The sequence below is a fragment of the Lithobates pipiens genome, unplaced genomic scaffold, assembly GCF_037356315.1.
Source record: "Lithobates pipiens isolate NorthernLeopardFrog02 unplaced genomic scaffold, aLitPip1_a1.2 Scaffold_8, whole genome shotgun sequence".
NCBI classification, from domain to species: Eukaryota; Metazoa; Chordata; class Amphibia; order Anura; family Ranidae; genus Lithobates; species Lithobates pipiens.
The window spans coordinates 647904211-647927996 of NW_027507903.1; the positions used below are offsets into that span (position 1 = coordinate 647904211).

The 23786-nt window shown below is 47.0% G+C and overlaps 1 protein-coding gene across 1 annotated transcript in view; it reads left to right on the top strand.

Moving 5' to 3' along the window:
* The window catches only part of LOC143961696 (uncharacterized), a 124174-nt gene that overhangs the window by 85751 nt on the left and 14637 nt on the right, over window positions 1-23786 (top strand). Inside the window, exons 8-12 of the mRNA XM_077471015.1 lie at window positions 1077-1118; window positions 2185-2226; window positions 5900-5947; window positions 12298-12372; window positions 19669-19820. Coding sequence (XP_077327141.1) covers window positions 1077-1118; window positions 2185-2226; window positions 5900-5947; window positions 12298-12372; window positions 19669-19820 — 359 coding nt within the window. The remainder of the gene's footprint in view (window positions 1-1076; window positions 1119-2184; window positions 2227-5899; window positions 5948-12297; window positions 12373-19668; window positions 19821-23786) is intronic.

A 23786-nucleotide genomic window follows, 5' to 3' on the forward strand; every position in this document is an offset into this window, starting at 1 on the left:
CCCCCCATTTTTCTTTCCTTTGGTAGTGCGGGAATATCTCTTTATTTTCATGAACAGTTAGTAAACTCCACACTTAAAGTGGAAGTAAACCCTTCCATAAAACATTTTAATTTCTGGCACGTGCCGGAAATATGTAACACTCCCATTGGTTGTGCTCTCAACCAAACTGTCAAATCATCCAATGGCTGGTATCATAACTGATCCCATGTGCAGTATCATGGCAGTTGTAGATTAAACAGAGGCAAAGATGGCAGCTTCCGTTGGCTGAAAACGATAGGGGGGGGGTTTACTTACACTTTAAGATCACCTACAAAATCGAACCAAGTTTTATTACGAGTATGATGCCACGTACACACGACCGGACTTTTCAACATCAAAGGTCAGACGGAACTATTCCGGCAGACCATTCGATTGTGTGTGGGCTGCAGCGGACTTTTGATTTGCAAAAGTCTGACAGACTTTAGAAATGGAACATGTTTCAAATTTTTCCACCGGAACTCCGCCGGACCCAGTTCCTACCGAGAAATCCGCTCGTGTGTGTGCTAGTCTGATGGACAAAAACCAACGCGAGGGCAGCTATTGGCTGCTGGCTATGAACTTCCTTATTCTAGTCCGGTCATACGTCATCACGTTCGAATCCATCGGACTTTGGTGTGATTGTGTGTGGCCAAGTCTGTTCATTCGGAAAGTCTGTCAGAACTCTGTCAGAACTTCGTTGAAAGTCTGTCGGACCTAGTCCCTCGAAAAGTCCGGTCGTGTGTACGCGGCATTAGAGTTGAAGTCACTGGAAGATAAACAATTACCCAGAGAAGGGGCCCGACGTGAGACAGTTTTGAAACCTCTGGAAAAAATCTTAGCATATATTTCATCCTCATAGACTAGAGCATAGAAATATAACATTCCATGTTCCATTACAAATGTAATTGGAATTCAAATAACACAACAGAATGTAGTTTAGTTTTGTAATCTGGATTGGGATTGGAGATGAATTTGACCTGAATCCAAATCTCAGAGGTAAGATATGTGTGTTCTCTGTCATTGGATAACATTTCCTATTCTTGTTTTATCCTGTCCAGGTGAGAACATGGCCAAGGGGCATTCACGTCTGAGAGAAACAGGTAGGTGAAGAAGGAGCTTGTATTACTATCCAGCAATTTCTATAAATTATAATCCAAAAATTCTGTGTTTAAACAAACTAAATACATTTCCCATTTACACAGCAAGTGTTCAGAAGTATCAGTGCAGATATTCAAATAAACAAAAGAGAAAAACTGCCAACATATAACGATCAGTCAAAACTTTATGACCGCCCACCTAATGTTGAGTAGGTCCCGCTTTTGCCACCAAACAGCCCTGACCCATCTGGGCTTGGACTCCACTAGACCATCAGTAGCAGATCATTTAAGTCCTGTAGGTTGGGAGGTGGGGCCTCTGTAGATCGGACTTGTTTTTCCAGCACATCTTACAGATGCTCTATTGGATTGAGATCTGGAGAATTTGGAGGTCAAATTAACACCTCAAACTCGTTGTGTACCTCAACCCATTCTTGAACCATTTTTTCAGTGTGGTAGGGCTCATTATCCTGCTGAAAGAGGCCACTGCCTTTAGGGAATACAGTTTCCATGAAGGGGTGTACTTCAATATTTAGGTAGGTGGTGCATGTCAAATTAACATTCGCATGAATGGCAGGGTCCAAGGTTTCCCAGCAGAACTTTGCCCAAAGCATCACACTGCCTCCACCGGCTTGCCTTCTTCCCATACTAAATCCTGGTGCCATCTCTTCCCCAGGCAAGAGACACACACGCATCCGGCCATCCACATGATGTAAAAGAAAGTGTGATTCATCAGACCAGGCCACCTTCTTCCATTGCTCTGTGGTCCAGTTCTCATAGTCATGTGCCTTTGGCTGTGGACATGGATCAGCATGGGCACCCTGACCACTTTATGGCTACAAGGCCCCATACACAAACTGTAATGAACATTTTTTTCTACTTTCCACATAACTTCAGGGACAACATGCTGCCTGAAATATAACACTGACTTTCACATGGCAATGTAATCAGATAATCAATGTTATTCACTTCACCTGATGTGATATTAATGGTATGGCTAATCGGTGTATGCTTGCTTATGTGCGCTCTCATTGTCATTGGATAATATTTCCTATTGTTTTATCCTGACCAGATGAGAACATCATCCAGGAGCAGTCACGTCTAAAGGAAAGTGGTAGGTGAAGAATCCAACAACTTCTATAGTGCCACATGCTTGCTGGGCATTTGCCCATCTCTTCTGAAAGCCCTTCTCCTGGCAGGAGAAAAGCAGTGTAAAAAACTTGCCTAAAGTTGTGTCTTTCAAATGCGTTTCATTTGCATCGGGCATTCTGGCGTTCATTCAATTGGCCAGAATATGAATTCATTCTGGAGCTTTGTTTATATCATTTGTTATACATTTGCTGTATATTTCTTGCTATTGCCAGACATTACCACCAAAGAACAATCCAAAATAAATTCTCCTGCTCCTCACTACCATGACGATACCACATATGTGGCTGTTACAGTATTTGATGTTTGTACCCGTTGTGCGGCCTAGGAACAATAGTGCTCATTTTACTTCTTTTTTAAACACACTGATATTGATACCAATTGACCCTCTACCTTGATTTTTGACCCCGACCTTTGACTCTTTCCATGACTTTTGACCTTAAAGCCCTTGTACACACGGTCGGAGATTTCCGACAACCAAATCCGTCGGAGTAATTCTGACGGATTAATTCCGGAAGAGGTCCGGAAGTGATGTTGCATACACACGGTCGGACTAAATTGTCGGAAAATCCGATTGTACATAACATGATGACGTTATTTCGTTACGACGGGACTAAGTTCAGGCTAGTAGCCAATAGCTTTGGTCTAGGAATTTGATCTGAGCATGCGTGACACTTTGTCCGTCGGAGTAGGCTACACATGATCGGAGTATGTCCGATCGGAGCATTTTGTCGGAAAATTTTACCGGCAAGTTGGAAAAATTGGTCCGTCAGATATTCAGACGGAAACAGTCCGATGCAGACCACACATGGTCCGATAGGAAACATTCCGACGGAATCTCCGACCGTGTGTACAAGGGCAAAGCATTACTAAACCCACAACAGTAAAATCAGTCTGTATATGCAGAATTGCATGCTTGTTATACTCACTGTGGAACTTAAGGGGTTAATCCTCTGCATCCTCCCCCTCCTGCAGGGTCACTCTGGGCAAGTCCAGATAAGACAGAGTCAGAGTAGTCCTGCTGCACATGCTCAGTATGGTCTCTATTGCTGGAGAGAACATTTCCTGGTTGAGCTGAGCTTTTCAGGTCACAGGATATTGACATCACATATTTGGGCATGTATACAGATCCAAAATTACAGCCCAGTCCGTCCCTCCTCCTGCATGCCCAGTAACGAAAAAAGAACACAGTGGATGGGATGTCACATCTTGATTGATGGATGATCCGCCTCCCATAACTTTATGAAGGCTGTAGTGGAAATCTCCTCCTACCTGAACACTTAGCACTTGGATGGACCCTGCTGCTTATGTGACTGTGGTATACAGATCAGCCAAAAAGATATATGGTGTCAGTATTTTAAATATAGAAAGAATATTTATAAGCTATGGGCACTGCGGGGGGGGGGGGGGGGGGGGGGTGCAGATTAGCTATTTTCATATTACTGGGTTTAGTAACGCTTTAACCTTGACCCTGAGACTGACCTATATCAAACCCTGATCTAGCTATTTAATTTTACACACACTTCTTTGTTTACAGTTTTCTCCTCTAGCGCAAATAATAAAACACAATGTAACTTTCTCCATTTAAGAGGAAAAAAAAAAACACAGCGGTGGGCTGTACCATGATCGATCATTGTGATAGCCAATCAGAGGCTATCACAGTGACCGGGTGATTGGAAATCGGTCCTCTCATTCCCAATCGTTAATATGGGACCCGGGGCTCTAGGTGAGAACCCGGCCTCTGAGCTGGGAGTGCACTGTGTAGCACACTCCCAGCATAAATACAGATACTCATATATTTGTCACCACAGACAAAGACCCACTTCCACGAGTCCACATATATGCATAAAATCAGTGGAAAGGGCCTAAACAACAATATGACCGCTGATATTCAGTCACATCTTACTGCCATTTCTTTCCCACATTCACCATATCACATAATTACTTAAAATGCAAGACTTCTGGTCCTGCATTGTTCTTGATGAATTCAGAGAGGCAGCAAAGTATTTCACCATTACCCTCTAGACCACATGTGTCAAATACAAGGCCCACGGGCCAAATCCGGCCCACCAGGCCATTTCATATGGCCCTAGCCCATCGCTTGCAGCTGTGGCACCCCCTTTGTCTCTGCCCCACCTTGTCTCAGCAATTGGCAGCAGAGAGGAGGAAAAAAAACTCCTCCTCCAGACACTGCACTTTCTTCTTAAAAGCTCCACTCCAGCTTCTTCCCAGCAGCAGCACAATCTAAGGGGTGCACTGTGATGTAAGGGAGGGTGGGGCACTCTTGACTTCCGATGGTGGGGATGCTTTTGACATCTTATGTAAGGGGGGGTAGGGGTGCTATGGACATCTAGTCTTACAGATACAACTGGCCCCTTTCAGAGTAACCATAATACTGATGCAGCCCATGATGAAATTGAGTTAACACCCCTGCTGTAGACCAACATATGGCCCTCCCGCTGTTGCAGGACTACAAGTCTCTTCATGCCTCAGCCTTTGGGAGTCCTGCTTGTAACAGTCAGCCTTGCAATGCGTCATGGGAAATGTAGTTCCGCAAAACAGCTGGAGGGGCACAGGTTGGGCACCCATGCCCTAGCCTAAATGATCAGATTACAGTTGCTGTGGAAGGGGGCAGAAAATGAAAAGCAGAGTTTCAATGTTGATTGGAGATCATCTTTAAATGAACCATTATATTATTTCATTTATAATGAAATGCCTCCGATCCTAAAATAGCCAACGGGAGGGGTGTTTTAAAAAGAATAACTTGCTCCAAGCTCATCCTGGTCCCCAGAAGAAGGTGCCAGCAAGGGTGGGGACTTATGCACCACCTACCAATCCATCACAATTAGGTGGTTGCTCCCTCCCTGATGAACTGGCTTAAAGGATCTTTTTGACCCCCAATCAACTCACCATGCAGGTAGGATTGTAATAAGATCTTCATCCAGCTTCTTTCTTAGCCCTTGTACACACGGTCGGAGAATCCGTCGGAATGTGTCCTATCGGACCATGTTGTCGGATAATCCGACTGTGTGTGGTATGCATTGGACTGTTTCCGTCGGAATATCCGTCGGACCAAATTTTCCAACTTGCTGGAAATATTTTCCGACAAACTGGTCCGATCGGACATACTCCGATCATGTGTAGAGAACTCCGATCGGACCAAGTGGCACGCATGCTCAGATCAAATTCCTACATCAAAGCTATTGGCTACTAGCCTGAACGTAGTCCCATCGTAACGAAATTACGTCATCACGTTCTGAAAGATCGGATTTTTCGACAACTTTGTCCGACCGTGTGTATGCAACAGTTTCGTACAAGATCCGACGGACAAAATCCGACGGATTTGGTTGTCGGAATCTCCGACCGTGTGTACAAGGGCTAAGAAAGAAGCTGGCTGAAGATCTTAGTATCTGGATCACTTTTTCTGCAGGCCATTGGACCACCATGTCTTAAGACACATGAGGTTGGAGTATAAGATCACAGAGCGGAGTGAGGGACATGGACATTGTACACTACCAGATCTATGCTAAGGTCTTCAACAGGTGTATCTCTGGAAGACAGTGGAATTCGGCAGCATAGGACAGGTACGTTTTAGTAAACTTGCAGATTAATTAATGTCGGTTATCCTTCCTTTGCAGTGACGAGTGAACTGAAGAAGTCCAGGGATTTAAATAATGAAGTAGCAGGTAATTAAGGACCACGATAAAAACTGAGAAAACATAAAAACTACGCAACCTTCTAATATGTAAATCTCCCTGTCGTGAGGGGTGAGGACAACATTTCATCAAACTGAAGTTTGCTGTTAAAATTAGTGGATTCACATTTGACAAAGTAGCTGCGAAATTGCCCTTTAGGTTTTATATTTTCTGCAGGAAGTCAAAGCTCCATGTTGTAAATGCATTATTTATTCTCCACTGGATGTACATTGTTCATTACAGCATTGCCCCCCCCCCCCCCCCGTGGCTCTGCAAGGAACCTTTGTCAAGCCCACAATGGTTTCTTGCTTCCTTTCCACAATAAATTACTTATTAATGGAACCCAGGACCAGTGACGTCGCTAGGGGCTGGCTTTTGGGGCTATAGCCCCGAATCTGGGGCCCATAGCCCAGAATCTCTGCAGGGGTCCCAAAGGGGAGGGGAGGTTCTCTGGGGACCCTTATGTAAGTGGGGGGCTCTCTGGGGACCCTTATGCAAGGGGGAGGGTCTCTGGGGACCCTGATTTAAGGGGGAGGGTCTCTGAGGACCCTAATGTAAGGGGGAGGGTCTCTGGGGACCCTGATGAAAGGGGTAGGCTCTCTGGGGACCTTGATGCAAGGGAGAGGATCTCTGGGGACCCTGATGTAAGTGGGGGGCTCTCTGGAGATATATACACACGTGTATATTACTGTATATACATGTGTATGCCCACCCAAGCATATGACTTTTATTACGCTGCTATGGGCTCTAGCCCCAGATCTTTTGTAGACCTAGCAACGCCCCTGCACAGGACCATTAATTTTACAGAGAGAAGGTAAAATTAGAGTGTGAGATGATTGATCAATTTTTGCGTATTTTTTTTATTTTATTTAAATAAGTCCAAACAGCAAAAAAAAAAAAAAACTGTACTTACCTGACTCACAGTTTTCACCTGTGTCAGGGTGATTGTCAGATACTTCCAGCGAGATCCTGGGAATATTGGGGTTCCCAAACAGCAAGGGAACGCTTAAATATGATACAAAAAAAAACCCCTATACATCTCTTTTAAGTCTTTGAAATTGTAAGAAGAAAATGATTTCCTAAGCTTTGTCTTAGTAAAAAACTATCAATGACTGAGAGAATTTGGAAGAAACCAGTAAGGGTCTAGCTGAGATTTAAAGCGGGAGTCCGCCGGGACTCCGCGTTTTTTTTTTTTTTTTAAAGTCAGCAGCTAAAAATACTGCAGCTGCTGACTTTTAAAATAGTGACACTTACCTGTCCAGCGCGCCCGCGATGTCGGCACCCGAAGCCGATCTGTAGATCGGTTCTCGGGTGCTGCCGCCGCCATCTTGGGTATGGGAATCAGGAAATGGAGCCTTTTGGCTTCATTTCCCGGTTCCCTACTGCGCATGCGTGAGTCGCGCTGCGCAATGAGGACGGTCCCCGCTGCCTCTGGGATCTGTGTGTTTCCCAGCAGGCAGCGGGGCACTTGCAGAAGGGGGCGGGCACTTGCGGAAAGGGGCATAATCTACGCCCCTTTCCGCAGAGAGCTATCCCGGAAGTGGGTGCAGTTACCTGGATTATCCAGGTAACTGCACCCCCCTCCCCCCTGAAAGGTGCCAATTGTGGCGCCGGAGGGGGGGAGGATTCCGATGAGCGGAAGGTCCATTTTAGGGTGGACCTCCGCTTTAAATAACTTACACTAAACAGGAGGAGGGGGGAGCAGAGGGCAATACCAAATCACATAGGTTAAAAAAAGTTGTACTTGCCCTAAACCATCATTAGATATCAGTGTAGAGCAGAATAATAGTATAGTTTGACACAACAGAAAAAAAAGCATGCAAGTGGGACAGAACAGACAGCCTCAGCGATAGAGTGCTCTAGCAGCACGTCATTAAATATGCAGCCGTTATTTGTTTTCTTGACAATTGGCTTGGCTTTTAGACACCAACACAGCAACACTGTCTGAACCATATCATAAAGGCCTTTTTTTTTCGATTAGTTTCAGCAACAACACATTTTTAATCAAGTGAAATGTGGCTGGCTTTCATCAACAGATAAAAATTGTCCAGCAGTTCGCTGAGGCAGTCCCTGCCACTGGCCAATTTTTTTACACAGCTGTATCATCTGATTGCAAATTCTTTGTTAGAACACACTCTATCTGCCTGTTTTTTGTATCTCTGCATTTCCTCTGTTCTTCCAAATTAAAACTGTCCTGCCACTGGTAATTTTTTTGCACAGCTGCATCTAAAGCTGCAGAATAAAGCAATTTTACACAGTTCTACCATCTGAGGGCAAGCTCTTAATTCTTGTTTGTAAAATATCTACATATGCCCTGTATCTCTGCATTTCTTCAGTTCTCCCTGATTAAAACTGTTTGAATACATCTAAGTCTTGTGTATCTGCATTTAGTCAAGTTCTTGCTGATTAAAACCATTCTGCCCCTGGCTAATTTTTACACATTTGTATCAACTGAGGGAAAACTCTAATGCCCTGTACACACGACTGGACTTTCCGTCAGAAAAGGTCAGACGGAATCATTCTGTCGGACATTCCTCTCGTGCGTGAGCTTCATCTGACTTTTTTCTTTCTAAAATTCTGACGGACCTAGAAATAGAACATATTTCAAATCTTTCCGCGGGAACCAGTTCCTATCGAGAAAACCGCTCGTCTGTAAGCTGTTCCGACGGACCAAAAACGACGCAAGGGCAGCTATTGGCTACTGGCTATTGAACTTCCTTTTTCTAGTCCCGTCATACGTCATCGCATTCTAAATGATCAGACGTTGGTGTGATCGTGTGTAGGCAAGCCCGTTTCAGCAGAACTCCGTTGGAACTCCGTCAAATAGTCCTTCGGAGTTCAGTTCGACGAGAAGTCTGCTCGTGTGTATGCAGCATTATTTCTTATTTGAAAATAAGAAAAGGCTGAAGGCTGAATTTTTAATTTCTTGTTTGAAAACATCTGTGCCTTGTGTCGCTGTATTTACTCCTGTTCCTGCTTATTAAAACTGTCCTACCACTGGTCAAATTTTAGACAGCTGTATCATCTGAGGGCAAACTCTAATGCCACGTACACATGACCGGACTTTTTGAGGGACTAGGTCCGACAGTCTTTCCGACGGACTTTCGGCGGAGTTCCGACAGACTTTACGAATGAACAGACTTGGCCACACACAATCACACCAAAGTCTGATGGATTCGAACGTGATGACATACGACTGGACTAGAATAAGGAAGTTCATAGCCAGTAGCCAATAGCTACCCTAGCGTCGGTTTTTGTCCGTCGGACTAGCATACACGCGAACTGATTTTTCGGTCCGGCGGAGTTCCGGTGGAAAAATTTAAAACATGTTCTATTTCTAAAGTCCGCTGGATTTTTGCCAAGCAAAGGTCCGATGGAGCCCACACACGATCGAATTGTCCGACAGACTCGTTCTGTCGGACCTTTGCTGTCAAAAAGTTCGGTCGTGTGTACGCGGCATTAGTTTTTGTTTTGAAACACCTGACTGTGCCTTGTGTCTCTGCATTTATTCTTTTCTCTTTAATTAAACTGTCCTGCCGCTGGTCATTTTTTACACAGCTGCCTCTAAAGGGGGCTGCCTTTCTATTTCTTGTTTGAAAACATCTATACCTTGTGTTTCTGCATTTATTCATGTGCATGCGGAATAAAGCTGTCCTACCACTGGGCAAATTTTATACAGTTCTACCATCTGAGGCAAGTTCTTAATTCTTGTTTGTAAAATATCTATCTATGCCCTGTATCTCTGCCCTGCATTTCTCCAGTTCTCCCTAATTAAAACCATCCTGCCACTGGTAATTTTTTTTAAACAGCTGCATGTAAATGGGCTGTCTTTTTTAATTCTTGTTTAAAAAACACCTGTGCCTTGTGTCTGAGCATTTACTCCCATTCTTTCTGATTGAAGCTATCCTACTGCTGGACAATTTTTAAACATTTTTGTTATCTGAGGCAAACTCTTACGACGTGTACACACGACCGGACTTTTCGACAGCAAAGGTCCGACTAAACGAATCCGTTGGACAAATCGACTTCATCGGACCTTTGCTGTCAAAAAACCAGACGGACTTTAGAAATAGAACATGTTTCATATTTTTCAGACGGACTCCAGTCCGGTCGAAAAATCAGTTTGTCTGTATGCTAGTCCGACGGACAAGGGCAGCTATTGGCTACTAGCTACGAACTTCCTTATTCTAGTCCGGTTATATGTCATCACGTTCTAATCAGTCGGACTTTGGTGTAGGCAAGTCCGTTTCATCGTAACTCTGTTGGAACTCCGTTTAAAAGTCCTCCGCAGTTCAGTCCGTCGAAAGTCTGGTCGTGTGTACACGTTAGTTCTTGCTTGATTGTTTTAATTCTTGCTTGAAGGTATCTGTGCCTTGTATCTCTGCATTTACTCCTGTTTTTGCTGATTAAAACTGTCCTGCCACTTGACATTTTGTGCACAGATGTATCATCTGAGGGTAAAATAAATCTACATTTTTTTTCTGTTCCACTGAAAACTATTCTGCCGCTTGACATTTTTTACACAGCTGCATTTAAAGGGACTAACTTTTTAATTCTTGGCCAATTGCATCTGAGGGCTGACTTTTAAATGCTTGTTTCAAGACATCTGTGCCTTGCATCTCTGCATTTACTCATGTCCTTGCTGATTAAAAAATGGCTTACCACTGGCCAATTTTTACACAGCTGCATCAACTGAAGCCAAACTGTTAATTCTTGTTTGAAAAACCTGACCGGTGCCTTGTGTCTCTGCATTTCTTCTTTTCTCTTGCATTAAAACATGTCCTGCCACTGACCGTTTTTTTTCACAGCTGCATCTGAGGGCTAATTCTTGTTTAAAAATTGCTGTGCCTTGTGTCTCTGTATTTACTCATATACTTGCTAATTAAAACTGTCCTGCTACTGGGCAATTTTTTCAATGCTGTATCATCTTAAGGCTTCATTTTATTTGAATATATATGCGTGTGCATTTACTCCTGTTCTTGCTGATTAACCAGTTCCCGCCTGGCCAATAGCAGATTGACGGCCAGGTGGATGCTTTGCCGACGTGAGTGTCATATGATGTCATGTCAGGATGCACCAATCGTGCAGCCGCAGGGCCCATGCAATGGCGTGATCCATCACCGGCTATGTCCACGGGACACAGCCGATGACTGATCAGAGTACCAGCTCGCTGCCAGTACCATGTGGCCACCGTGACGAATCACAGCAGGTCACATGACAGTTGTACACAATAGATGGCTTTCTTTCAAGACATCCAATGTGTACAAATGTGTTGCTAACTGTGATTGGTCAATTTGATCACATGGTACCAGACAGGGCCAATCACAGCCCATCTGTACCATGTGATTAGCTTTGACCAATCACAGCTAATCACAACAAAACAGACTGCATGATTCAGTTTCATTCACTAAAATTCTTGCTTGTAATATACTGCTATAAGCAAACTTAAACCCTTAGCGCCCATCGTACGCACATATGCAGCCTTGGCTTTAAGGGGTTATATCGTGATGATGCATGCAGCTGCCGTACCATTTTTAGAGCGGGCAGTCTGCTCTTCAGAGATAACAACCGATGCGGCTAAAAGCCATTTGGCTGTTATCCCAGAGGAGCGGAAGTACAAACACACACGTGTGAATATCAGTAAAGCAGCAGATGGTGTCAGTAGAGCAGAGATTGGTGTCAGTAGTTTTTATTTGTATTATTTTTTTACCGTTTTATTTATTTATTTATTTATTTACAATTTTCTTAGGAGCCCCACTGGGGGGGGGGGGCTTTGGTGAAATATCTAATGTCTGTCTTAATTGTGAAAGAAAGGGACTGTGGGAGAGGAGGGAAGCCGGCAGCGCTGTGGGGGAAAGGGGGCCTGGGCAGATGTGCTTGAACCAATCCCCCCTGCAGTGTAAACCGAGAAGCTGGCAACGCTGCAGGGGGAGGCAGAAGAGGATTGGTGTCTGCAATAAGATAGTACAGCCGGCCCTCTTGCTCAGCAAATGCCTGGGCTCCCCTTTTTAACTGATGGGGCCCCGGGCCCGGTACAGGAGGGCTGGTTGTACTGCCTTATCAGCAGCCTTGTATATATGGCCACATCACATTGTTCTCCCTGCGTAAGCACTTCTCTTAAGGCAGAGCCAGTACGAGGGAGATCTTTCCCATCTCCCCGCCTGCACACAGAGCAATAATGTGCACAAGATAATTAGGGTGTGCCCAGGCACACCCTGCTAGCCCTGTGTGCATGTCCATGTCTATAGCCCTGAAGGAAAATCTCTTTCCCTCTCATTGTTCATGTGTATAGAGGGGAGCAGCTCTGCAGCCAAGGTAACCTGCCATTCTTTGTATTACAGGTTCTCTTTTCAACAAGATTCAGAGGAATTTTGGAGTTGTGGGGAAACTCCTAGAAGAGGTCAGGAAGATGAATAGTGAGTTTCTCATTTTGCACCCACCCTAAAAAATTTGCGGAGCTATTTGTTGCTTAAACCTGCATACAGTATATATTTGTTCCCTCTAAATGGAAGCAAAAAAAAACACAATTTTTTTTAAGCCATTTTCTTACCAGGTTGAATGTTATTTATTCATACAGAATAGAGTAAAATCGGGAAAACACCATAATATGAGTGTGAGATGGAGCTTACCATCATAGGTAATTATTTCCTCTGATCATCAGTTCCATTTAGTGGAGATAAGGTGGCATTTTCCTGATTCAGTCTATGAGGAACATTTGACCTGGAGAGAAAATGGCCTAATAACATTCAATATTGTCCCCATTTCCACAGAATGTGCATGCGGTTTCATAGGACAAATAACTATGCTGTTTTTTTTTTTATATAAATACAACCCCCTAATGGCGCGTACACACGCTCGGAAATTTCCAAGAACAAATGTTCGATGTGAGCTTGTTGTCGGAAATTCCGACCGTGTGTAGGCTCCATCGGACATTTGCTGTCAGAATTTCTGACAACAAATCTTTGAGAGCTGGATCTCAAATTTTCCGACAACAAAGTCCGTTCTCGTAAATTCTGAGCGTGTGTAGACACTTCTGACGCACAAAATTCCACGCACGCTCGGAATCAAGCAGAAGAGCCGCACTGGCTATTAAACGTAATTCTCCTCGGCTCGTCGCACGTGTTGTATGTCGCCACGTTCTTGCCGATTAGAATTTCCGACAACATTTGTGTGACCGTGTGTATGCAAGACAAGTTTGAGCCAACATCCATCGGAAATAAATCCATGATTTTGTTGTCGGAAAATCCTATTGTGTTGGCATAAGCGTGCGCCCCATTAAGACTTTCAACCATCAATGAACGGGGTCTGGTCTCCATTAACACATAACATAGTGAGGTGTCAGAGGATAAATACACTCATATATATATATATATATATATATATATATATATATATATATATATATATATATATATATATATATATATGTGTATATATATATATATACACTCTGTCACTTTTGTGTGATACTGTATATATATATATATATATATATTACATACACTATACTACCAAAAGTATTGGGACGCCTGCCTTTACACACACATGAACTTTAATGGCATCCCAGTCTTAGTCCGTAGGGTTCAATATTGAGTTGGCCCGCCATTTGCAGCTATAACAGCTTCAACTCTTCTGGGAAGGCCGTCCACAAGGTTCAGGAGATGTGTCTATGGGAATATTTGACCATTCTTCCAGAAGTGCATTTGTGAGGTCAGGGCACTGATATTGGACTAGAAGGCCTGGCTCGCAGTCTCCACTCTAATTCATCCCAAAGGCATTCAATTGGGTTGAGGTCAGGACTCAGAAAGGAATTAGAGCGGAGACTGTGAGCCAGATCTTCTCTCCAACATCATTGCCTGACCTCACAAATGTGGTTCTGGAAGAATGGTCATACCTTCCCATAGACACACTCCTGAACCTCAGGACCCTGTGCAGGCCAGTCAAGTTCCTCTACCCCAAACTCGCTCCTCCATGTCTTTATGGACCTTGCTTTGTGCACTGGTGCGCAGTCATGTTGGAACAGGAAGGGGCCATCTCCAAACTCTTCTCACGAAGTTGGGAGCATGAAATTGTCCGAAATGTCCTCGTATGCTGATGCCTTAAGAGATCCCTTCACAGGAACTAAGGGGCCAAGCCCAACCCCTGAAAAACAACCCCACACACACACTCCTAAACCTTGTAGACGGCCTTCCCAGAAGAATTGAAGCTGTTATAGCTGCAAAGGGTGGGCCAACTCAGTATTGAACCCTACGGACTTATGCTCCATACACGCGGTCGGACTTTCCGACGGAAAATGTGTGATCGGAGCTCACTGTCGGAAATTCAGACGTATGTGGGCTCCATCTGACTTTTTCCATCGGAATTTCCGACACACAAAGTTTGAGAGCTGGATCTAAAACTTTCCGACAACAAAATCCGATCGCGTAAATTCATGTAGACAAGTTCCGACACACAAAGTGCCATGCATGCTCAGAATAAATTACGAGACGGAAATTATTGGCTACTGACTATTGAACTTCCTCTTTATAGTCCCGTTGTGCATGTTTAACGTCATTGTGTTCTTCACGATCGGAATTTCCGACAACTTTGTGTGTGTGACCATGTGTATGCAAGACAAGTTTGAGCCAACATCCGTCGGAAAAAATCCCATGGATGTCCGATCGTCTGTACGGGGCATAAGACTGGGATGCCCTTAAAGTTCATGTGCGTCTAAAGGCAGGTGTCCCAATACTTTTGGTAATATAGTGTGAATCCAGCCTTATACTGGTCACCGGAAGTTCAACATGGCACCTCCTGGCAAAGAACTCTCTGAGGGTCTGAAAAAAAGAATTGTTGCTCTACATAAAGATGGCCTAGGCCAGTGATGGCGAACCTTGGCACCCCAGATGTTTTGGAACTACATTTCCCATGATAATCAAACACTCTGCAGTGTAGTTGAGCATTTTGAGCAAATTATGATTTTTTTACATGTAGGAGTAAAGTGCGAGAATTGGCCCGGATAGGAAGTAATTAAGGAAACTCTTTCCTGTTCCAGCATGACGGTGCCCCTGTGTACAAAGCCAGCATCAAAAAGGCATGGTGTGACCATTTTGGTGCCGAGGAACTTGTATGTCCTGCACAAAGCCCTGAATTCCACCCTGCTGAACACCTTTGAATGCTGATTGTGATCCAGGCCTTCTCAAGCAACATCAGTACCTGATAGAGTTGCCATCTCATCCCTTTAAACTCGAACACATATGAATTACACGGGTTCTGAGGCTAATTTCATGCAGATAAGGCACCAAGTGAGTTTAATTATCACCTTAATCAGCCACAGAACGCGTGTAATTAATAAGAAAGCCCGGAGCAGAACACAAGCAGAATAAGCGCAGGGCGGCATGACAGGGGTTAACAGGGACACAGGACTGGAGAGGGCAGTACTGTGGTCTTTCTGGGAGGGGAGGAGCAGAAGTATAGTTTAGAGGGGGCGGCTCCTCCCCTCCTCAGTCTGCAGAGTGGAGCGAGCTTGTTAGGAGCCATGGCAGCGGTGGAGGAGCTTTTCGCCAGGCTGAAGGCCGAATCGGCGTCCAGGGGCCCTGGATGGCTGGAGGCACGGCTGGCGGCGGCGCTGGGCGAGTCTACCCCAGCGGCAGTGCGGCCCGGCCGGGAGACGGCGTGAGTGCGGCGCTCGCGGCCTCCGGACCGTTTTTTCGCCGGACCCCCCTCTCTCCCCCCTCCCTGGGACTGTTGGTACACGTGGTGGGGGTCACCAGCCCCCCTCTGGCCCGCCCACGAAGCGAACGGCGGCACCGTTAGCGGGGGGGCTCCAGGAAGAGGACCCATGGAGATGGCAAGGCGGTGGGGGAGCCTGACAGGGGAAATACTGGTGCTGGGAGGGTGGGGAGGCCCCGTGTTGAGCACAGGGCCCCAGCTCCTGGCATGGCGGTGGCGGGGGCGGGGCTTACCGGTGGACTGCATGGGAAGATGGCTGCTGGGCTGCAGGGACAGACAGCAGGTGGCCCCTCTGGGACTGGCAAGCGGCAGGGGACTCCTGTGGGGGGTCACCGGGCGCAGGCTGGTGGTGGAGTCGTGCTGGCGTCGGGCAGTGGCCTGGAACGGCACTGCGAGCAGCAACGAGAGGGTCCCGGAAAGGCGGTGAAGAAATCATCGTGCGGATCTGGTGCGTTACGGAGGAAACGGAAGGTCCGCGGATCCCCGGCATCCAGTGACACATCCGCTGGAGAGCAGTCGGCAAGCGAGGCGGAACTCCCGGAAAGTCGCTCAGAGGGGGAGCTGTTGCAGTCGGACGACGATGGGCAGCAGGAGCGTCTGGCGGTGGTGGACTCGGGACCTTTGGCTGGTGGGGCCCCATCCAGGCAACACGGTGAGTCCTTGCATTATTTGTCTGCTTTGAATGTTGATGTGGGGTTGGGGCGTGTCTGCAAGGGGCGGCCATTGGGGGCCGCACCGGCCACTCCGCCGGCGTTGGTATCCGACCGCGCGGTGGGGGACGCGGGTTTGCGGGGGTTCCTGGCGGGTCTGAAGGAGCTGGTCCAGCGTTTTGAGCCGTGTGGGTGCGGGGGTCTTCCCCCGGCAGCGGCTTGGGTGGGCCCGAGCACGGGGGTTGGTGGGGACGGGGGGGGGGGGTCGGGGGGTGCGGAGAGCATGGCGGTTGAGACAGCGGCCCCTGCCGCCTCGGTGGTGGTGCCTGCCGCCCCGGTGGCAGCGGTGGCTGATCAGGGGGTGGAGAAGGCGACCACTGAAACCGCAAAAAAGCATGACTTAGTTCGCTTAGCGGATGCGGCGGAATGTGAGGTTTACGTATGCTTCGAGGGGCCCCTGGGGGCCCATCTGAAGCCGGAAGTTAAGGAGAAGATATGGAAGGGCGAATACGTGGAGATTTTCGCTCTCCTGCCATTGGAGAAGTTTAATCTCGATAGGGTAAGGCCGGAGGACCACAAGAAGGAGGACGAGGAGAAGAGGAGATATAGGCTCATTCCGCGGACGTTTGCGAATTGGCTGCAGGCGTTCGCCATATTGGCGAGCGTGATAGGGGAGAAGAACCCGGAGCACTGTTCTGCCCTTTTCTGCTACCTGGACACCGTGGGAGAGGCCTATCGAGTCTATGGGGGAACGTCTTGGTTGCGTTACGACGAACAATTTCGTCAGCGGAGGGCTATTCGCCCGTCTTTTCATCAGCCTGTGGATGCGCCTTATGATCTCAGCGCGGTCGCCTAGCCAGTTTTTTCAGGGTGGGGCCGGTGGGTCCACTACCCCCGGACAATCGGCCACAAGGAAAAAAGGGGTGTGCTGGCAGTACAACGAGGGCTCCTGCAAGTTCGGAGGGTCATGCAAGTACAAGCATGAGTGCTCTGGCTGTGGTGGGGGGGGGCATCCCTTGTCCCGCTGTTTTAAGCAGGGAAAAGGCAGGCCCAGTGATGCTGTGGGAAAAGGGGACCACGCCGGTGAGGGTGGGAAGGATGCTGCCTTTCCTCGCTAGATATCAGGATCGGGAGGCTGCGCAGTTGCTGGCACAGGGGTTTGCGGAGGGGTTTCGGATTCCGGCGCAGTTGGGTGTAGCACCCCACCTTGGCCCGCAATCTGCGGTCGGCTTTGCAACACGCGGGAGTGGTGTCGGAAAAAAGTTGCGAAAGCAAGTGTCGTTGGGGAGCATCGGGGGCCCATTTTCAGTGGCACCTATTCTGAATTTGGTGGTCTCGCCTTTGGGTGTGGTGCCCAAGAAGGAGCCCAACAAGTTCAGGCTGATTCATCATCTGTCGTATCCAGATGGTGTATGGTGTGTGAGAGTGATCGGCTGTCCATTCTGGTGAGCCGGTCGAAAACGGATCAGCGGGGCAAGGGTAAGATGGTGCAAGTGTTTGCGCTTCCCGGTTCGCCCTTGTGCCCTATTGGGTTGGTGCGCAGTTTTTTGAGTGTGCGTCCGGTTGTGGGTGGGTCGTTTTTGGTGCATCAGGATGGACGGTCGCTTTCGAGGTTTCAGTTTACGACAATTTTTAAGCGATGCCTGGTTGCGTTGGGTTTGGGGGAGCAAAAATTCTCTTCACATTCCTTCCGTATAGGGGCGGCGACGGAAGCGGTTAAGTGGGGTTTGGATGAAGTGGCGGTAAAGCGCATTGGGCGATGGGAATCTCAGCGGTTCCTGTCTTACGTCCACCCGCATTTATTGGTTTAACTTCAGGAGGGGACTGTTGGGGGGTTGTGCTGGATGGTGTTGCTTATTGACGTTGGGGTGTATTGTCTTCTCTCTTTTTCTTACAGGCGGACGACAGGGGTTGGCGTGGATAGTTGGCCACTCGTATGTTTGTTGGGGGGCCAGACGGGGGGATGCTCGCCCGGACGGCCATCAACTCGGGTTTTCCAGGCAGGATGCAGTTATACGGTGGCTGGGTGTGCCGGGCATGCTATGGGACAGGGCAGTGGTGGAAGTGCATAGATTTGCACGCTTGGACGGGCCTCCAGATGTGCTGGTGTTGCACGTTGGGGGCAACGACTTGGGTGTTAAAACTATGCTGGATTTGGTTAAGGCCATTATGCTTGATTTTTGGCAGCTCCGCCTTGCCTTCCCATGCATGCTTATTGTGTGGTCGATCATGGTGGGTCGTACGTCCTGGAGGTTCGCAAGGTCTGTTGAAAAAATTAACAGGGCCAGAAATAATATCAATAAAGAGGTTAGTGGTTTTGTGGTCAGGAATGGGGGGTTGGCAGTGAAGCACTTAGAGTTGGAGGTGGACACTTGGCGCTACCTTAGGAGGGATGGGGTGCACCTGAATGATGTAGGGACGGATTTATGGTCCCTGGGTATTCAGGATGGGATTCAGAGAGCATTGAGGGTGTGGCAGGGCGCGCAAGGGTAAGGTTTTGCCCTTGCGTGTGGTGGCATGTTGTTGGTCTGTGCGGATGAAGGATTTACCCCAGTGATCGAAGAGTGCGGGACCTATCGGTGGTATAGTACCCGTCGGTGGTGTACAGCTAACAGTGGTTTTAGCTGAAGTTGGTATTAGGTGCACTGCGGTCAGTGTTTGGCCTCTGAGCTAGTTTGTCAGCTTGAGGTCTATTAGAGTTGGGGACCGCAGTGCCGGAAGTTTTATGATGGTGGTTTGGTGGGTTTATCTTAGCACAGACCAACGGGAGGAGTTTAAGGGAGGAAGTGCCTTAATACTTGAGTTTAGATTTGTTAATTTATGTTATTTATGTTATTTATGTTAATTATTTTTGAATAATTTTATAATAAAGATAATTGGCTGCTACGGCCATGTTTTACTCCAGATTGGTGTGGTCTCAGTTTCTGGGGTGTTTAAAAGGTAAGGGGCGTAGCAGTGGTAAAGATTGGAAAAGGGGAAGAAGTCACCTAGGTTATACACTAGTCATGTTTTCGGTTTTAAAGGGATGAGGTGGCAACCCTAGTACCCGACCTTACAAATGGGCACAAATCACCACAGACACCTTCAAATCTTTTTAAGCCTAATCAAAAGTAGTGAGGCCACCTCCATATGGCCATGGCCAAAAGGGATTTACAACAAGTGCATATACTGTAGGTGTAATGGTCGGGTGTCCAAAAACTTTCCACCACATAGAATATATGTGACTCAGTCATGTTAATAATTAACATTTGATTGCATTGCGTTTTCCTTTAATAAAAAGTTTATAGAATGGGAAAAGTCCCTCATAATCTGAGATTATTTTTGCCATCCCTCTCTCTCTCTTTTTCTCAGGCTCTGCTCAACCATTGTGTGATAAGTCCTGGAAGCATTATGGCCTCAGCTGTTACTACAAGTCCACAAAAGAGGTGCCAATGAATTCTGCCAAGGAAGACTGTGAGAAAAACAAGGCTCACCTGGTGATCATTAATGGGGAGGATGAGATGGTAAGAGTGGTGAGCACCACAATGGAGAAATAAAGAGGCTCGAGTATGACCTTCCCATGTGGCCTCCTCTTAGAAGCGACACAATTTCCTCTAATGGATTAACCAATTAATATGAAGCTAAATACATCCCAGATAACAATGATTTGCTTGATGCAGATATTTAGAATATTGTAGGAGGATAAATCCAAGAGACGGGGGGTCTTCAATACTTATTGATGCAGAGTAGTAGAGGGAAGGATCACAATCATTTGAAAAGCTTCCTGGGCTACCCTCCAATGGGCCCCCGGGAATGTCACTCAGAGCTTAAACCTGAAGACGAAGCACCAGGCCAAATTTGTGAAGGAGTCCAAAAAAGCTTTAATGACCCAGACAACCAACACGTTTCAGGGGGAAAAAACACTCTCCACCTTTAACAGGGCTGCAATCCAAGTACTAATATAAACGTATGAATATTGAAAGTTAAAAAAAAACTGGATCTTATGCATATATGTACCAAATTACACAAATTAATTTGGTATTTACTGTACATGCAAGACATTTTTTGGTTTTGTTCATAACGCGGTTGGTTTTAGGCTCTATGTATGGATATTGGTTCCACCTATTTTTGGTTTACAATTTTCATATTGTAAGCCCTTGTACACATGGTCGGACATTCTGACAACCAAATCCGTTGGATTTTGTTCGACGGATTTTGTCTGAAACTGTTGCATACACACGGTCGGACAAAGTTGTCGGAAAATCCAATTGTACATAACATGATGACGTTATTTCGTTATGACGGGACTACGTTTAGGCTAGTAGCCAAAAGCTTTGGTCTAGGAATTTGTTCTGAGCATGCGTGGCACTTTGTCAGTCGGAGTAGGCTACACATGATCGGAGTGTGTCCGATAGGAGCATGTTGTCGCAAAATTTTATAGTCAAGTTGGAAAACTTGGTTCTGTCGGATATTCCGACGGAAACAGTCCGATGGAGACCACACACAGTTGGATTATCCGATAACACGGTCCGATCGGACACATTCCATCGGAATCTCCGACCGTGTGTACAGGGGCTTATAGCTGTGTACTTGTATATGTCTTGTAGCCCAGATGAAGGTGGGTGAAGGAGGTGTTCCCTCAAAACATGTTAGGCCGCGTACACACGCGCGGACTGTTCGCCCAACTTTGTCCGTCAAACAGTTTCGGCAAACAGTCCGCTCAAAATTAGCATGGACGGACATGGCCACACACGACGAACGAACAGTTTGCTGAAACCGTGCGCGATGACGTGAACGGCACGTACGACGGGACGAAAAATACGACGTCCTATACATTGCATTATAACTTTCGGCGTGTTAAGCCTTTCTGAGCATGCGCGGAACTTAGTTTGTCGAACAAGCCTACACACGGGCGGACTGTTCGCTCAAACAAGGTTTCAGCGGACAGTTTTACGGAATTTCCGAAAAACCTTGTTCGTCAAACTGTCCGCTGAAACTGTCCGCTGAAAGCCCACACACGAGCGGACTGTCCGCCCAAACACTGTTCAGCGGACAAAGTTGGGCGAACAGTCCGCGCGTGTGTACGCGGCCTTAGTTGTCTTGTTTTGGACTCCTTTATGAATTTGGTCTGGCATGCTTTCTTTTGCTGCTCCCTTATTTGGAATATTTTGGCAGCTCGAAATTTTACGTCATTTTATCTCCTGCGGGCATTTGGTGACTTCCGTTGTATTCCTTTGCATGTCCTTTCATATTCCCCTCGCCCTTTCTCAGAGCCTATCGGAAAGGAGCTGTACCTGATGATGAAACATATATAAGGAGCAAAATATGACTTCATTGTGTTGAGATCGGAAGATTAAAAACAAAATGTCAGCTAATGATGGGACGGGGGTCTTATACATTTCTATACAATATTGAACAGGACCACATTTCTTTAATTGGGTAAATGAAAATCACAATGGCACAAAACATATCCAGAGTCCTAAATGTCTCCGTATTATCACATTGTCAGTTGTGTAGGAAATTTCACGCACATGAAACGTTATCCAATTTGTATACCGTATATACTCGAGTATAGGCCGACCCGAATATAAGCCGAGGCCCCCAATTTACCCCCAAAAAAACTGGCAAACTTATTGACTCGTGTATAAGCCGAGGGTGAGACATGCCTGTCCATCCCTGTGTGTGTGTCCGTCCATCCCTGTGTGTCCGTCCATCCCTGTGTGTCCGTCCATCCCTGTGTGTCCGTCCATCCCTGTGTGTCCGTCCATCCATCCCTGTGTGTGTGTGTGTCCATCCATCCATCCATCCCTGTGTGTGTGTGTCTCCATCCATCCATCCATCCATCCCTGTGTGTGTGTGTCTCCATCCATCCATCCCTGTGTGTGTGTGTCTCCATCCATCCATCCATCCATCCCTGTGTGTGTCTCCATCCATGTGTGTGTGTGTGTGTGTGTGTGTGTGTGTGTGTGTGTGTGTGTGTGTGTGTGTGTGTGTGTGTGTCCAGCCTACCTTTGTCCCGAGCCTCCGTCCCGTGCCTTGCCTCCTTGCCTCCGTCCCGTGCCGTGCCTTGCCTCCTTGCATCCGTCCCGTGTCGTGCCTTGCCTTGCCCCCGTCCCGTCCCGTCCCGTGCCGTGCCGTCCCGTGCCCTCTTCGTCGGCGGCCATTGTAAAGTTCAAAAGCTGCGCCGCCGCCTTCGCCTGTGATAGGCGGAACACTGAATTTCCCAGCAGCCTGTGTTCCGCCTATCACAGACGTCGTATCATCCTCGTCCGTAGTACGAGGATGATACGATGTCCGTGATAGGCGGAACACAGGCTGCTGGGAAATTCAGTGTTCCGCCTATCACAGGCGAAGGCGGAGCCGGAGGCGCGGCTTTTGAATAGAATGGCCGCTGTCTGTCTGCTCGACACGCTGATCGAGCGGGCAGACAGCGATGACTCGAGTATAAGCCGAGGGGGGCACTTTCAGCCTCAAAAAAGAGGCTGAAAATCTCGGCTTATACTCGAGTATATACGGTAATAATAGTGTGTGACTGTGGGTGGACATTAGAGTGTAAGCTCCTCTGGTACAGACACTGCTGTGACTTACTCAGTGTTCTCTGTACAGCACTGTGGTATATGTCAGAGCTATGTAAATGTATAATAATAACAGTGTGTAACTGGGTGGGGGGGGGGGACAAGGACAAGAAATGATTACACATTTAACCCATGCATGCGGTCCTTTTTTCAAAAATCTGATCTTATAAAATCTAGGGGTCGTGAAAGGACAGAAAGAAAAGCCGCACACCCAGAGACTGACTGACAGCAGCTACGGGGAGCTGACATTCCTCCATGCTTTTGTCCAGGCCCCTGGGTGCCACCTGTCCTTCTCAAGACCCTGAATCTTCCCAACTTCACCCAGAATGTTGTGAACCATCAACTCAACAGGATGGATTTTTTTCTAAGTGGAAACCACATGAAGTAATGGACTACCAGGCTAACTAGAAAAAGTGTCTCAAAATCAAAATCCTGATGTGCCTCAAAGGCCCCGTATGACCACTCCGCATAACTCAAGCGAGAAAGGAAAGGGACACCCAGAGCCCCGACCCACCCACTTTTAGACTTCTATTTGAAGGGGCACTGAAGCAAGAAATGGTCCACACCGTCACACTCCATTCTCGCACAACCACGGTTCTCCGCAGAGCGATGCTTCAAGTTGCCCTTCACGTAGAGTCAGCCATGGAACAAGAGCCAGGCCAAATCTGAAAACTTTAAAAGGATTTGCTCCCTCATAACAGGGCCTAGGTAATCCCTCAAGGCCAGTGGCTCACTAAAGGCAGATTCAACAACCCTCTTCTCCAAGGCCTTCCTAGGACTTCCTCCACCATTACTCTCCACTGCCGAAGCACTTTCAGACATGGAGCAACGTAAGCTGGGAGCTTACCATGTCGGACCCTCAGGCTTTTCACTGGCCCACCATTCTCCCAGTTTTGCAGTAAAGGCCTAAACCAG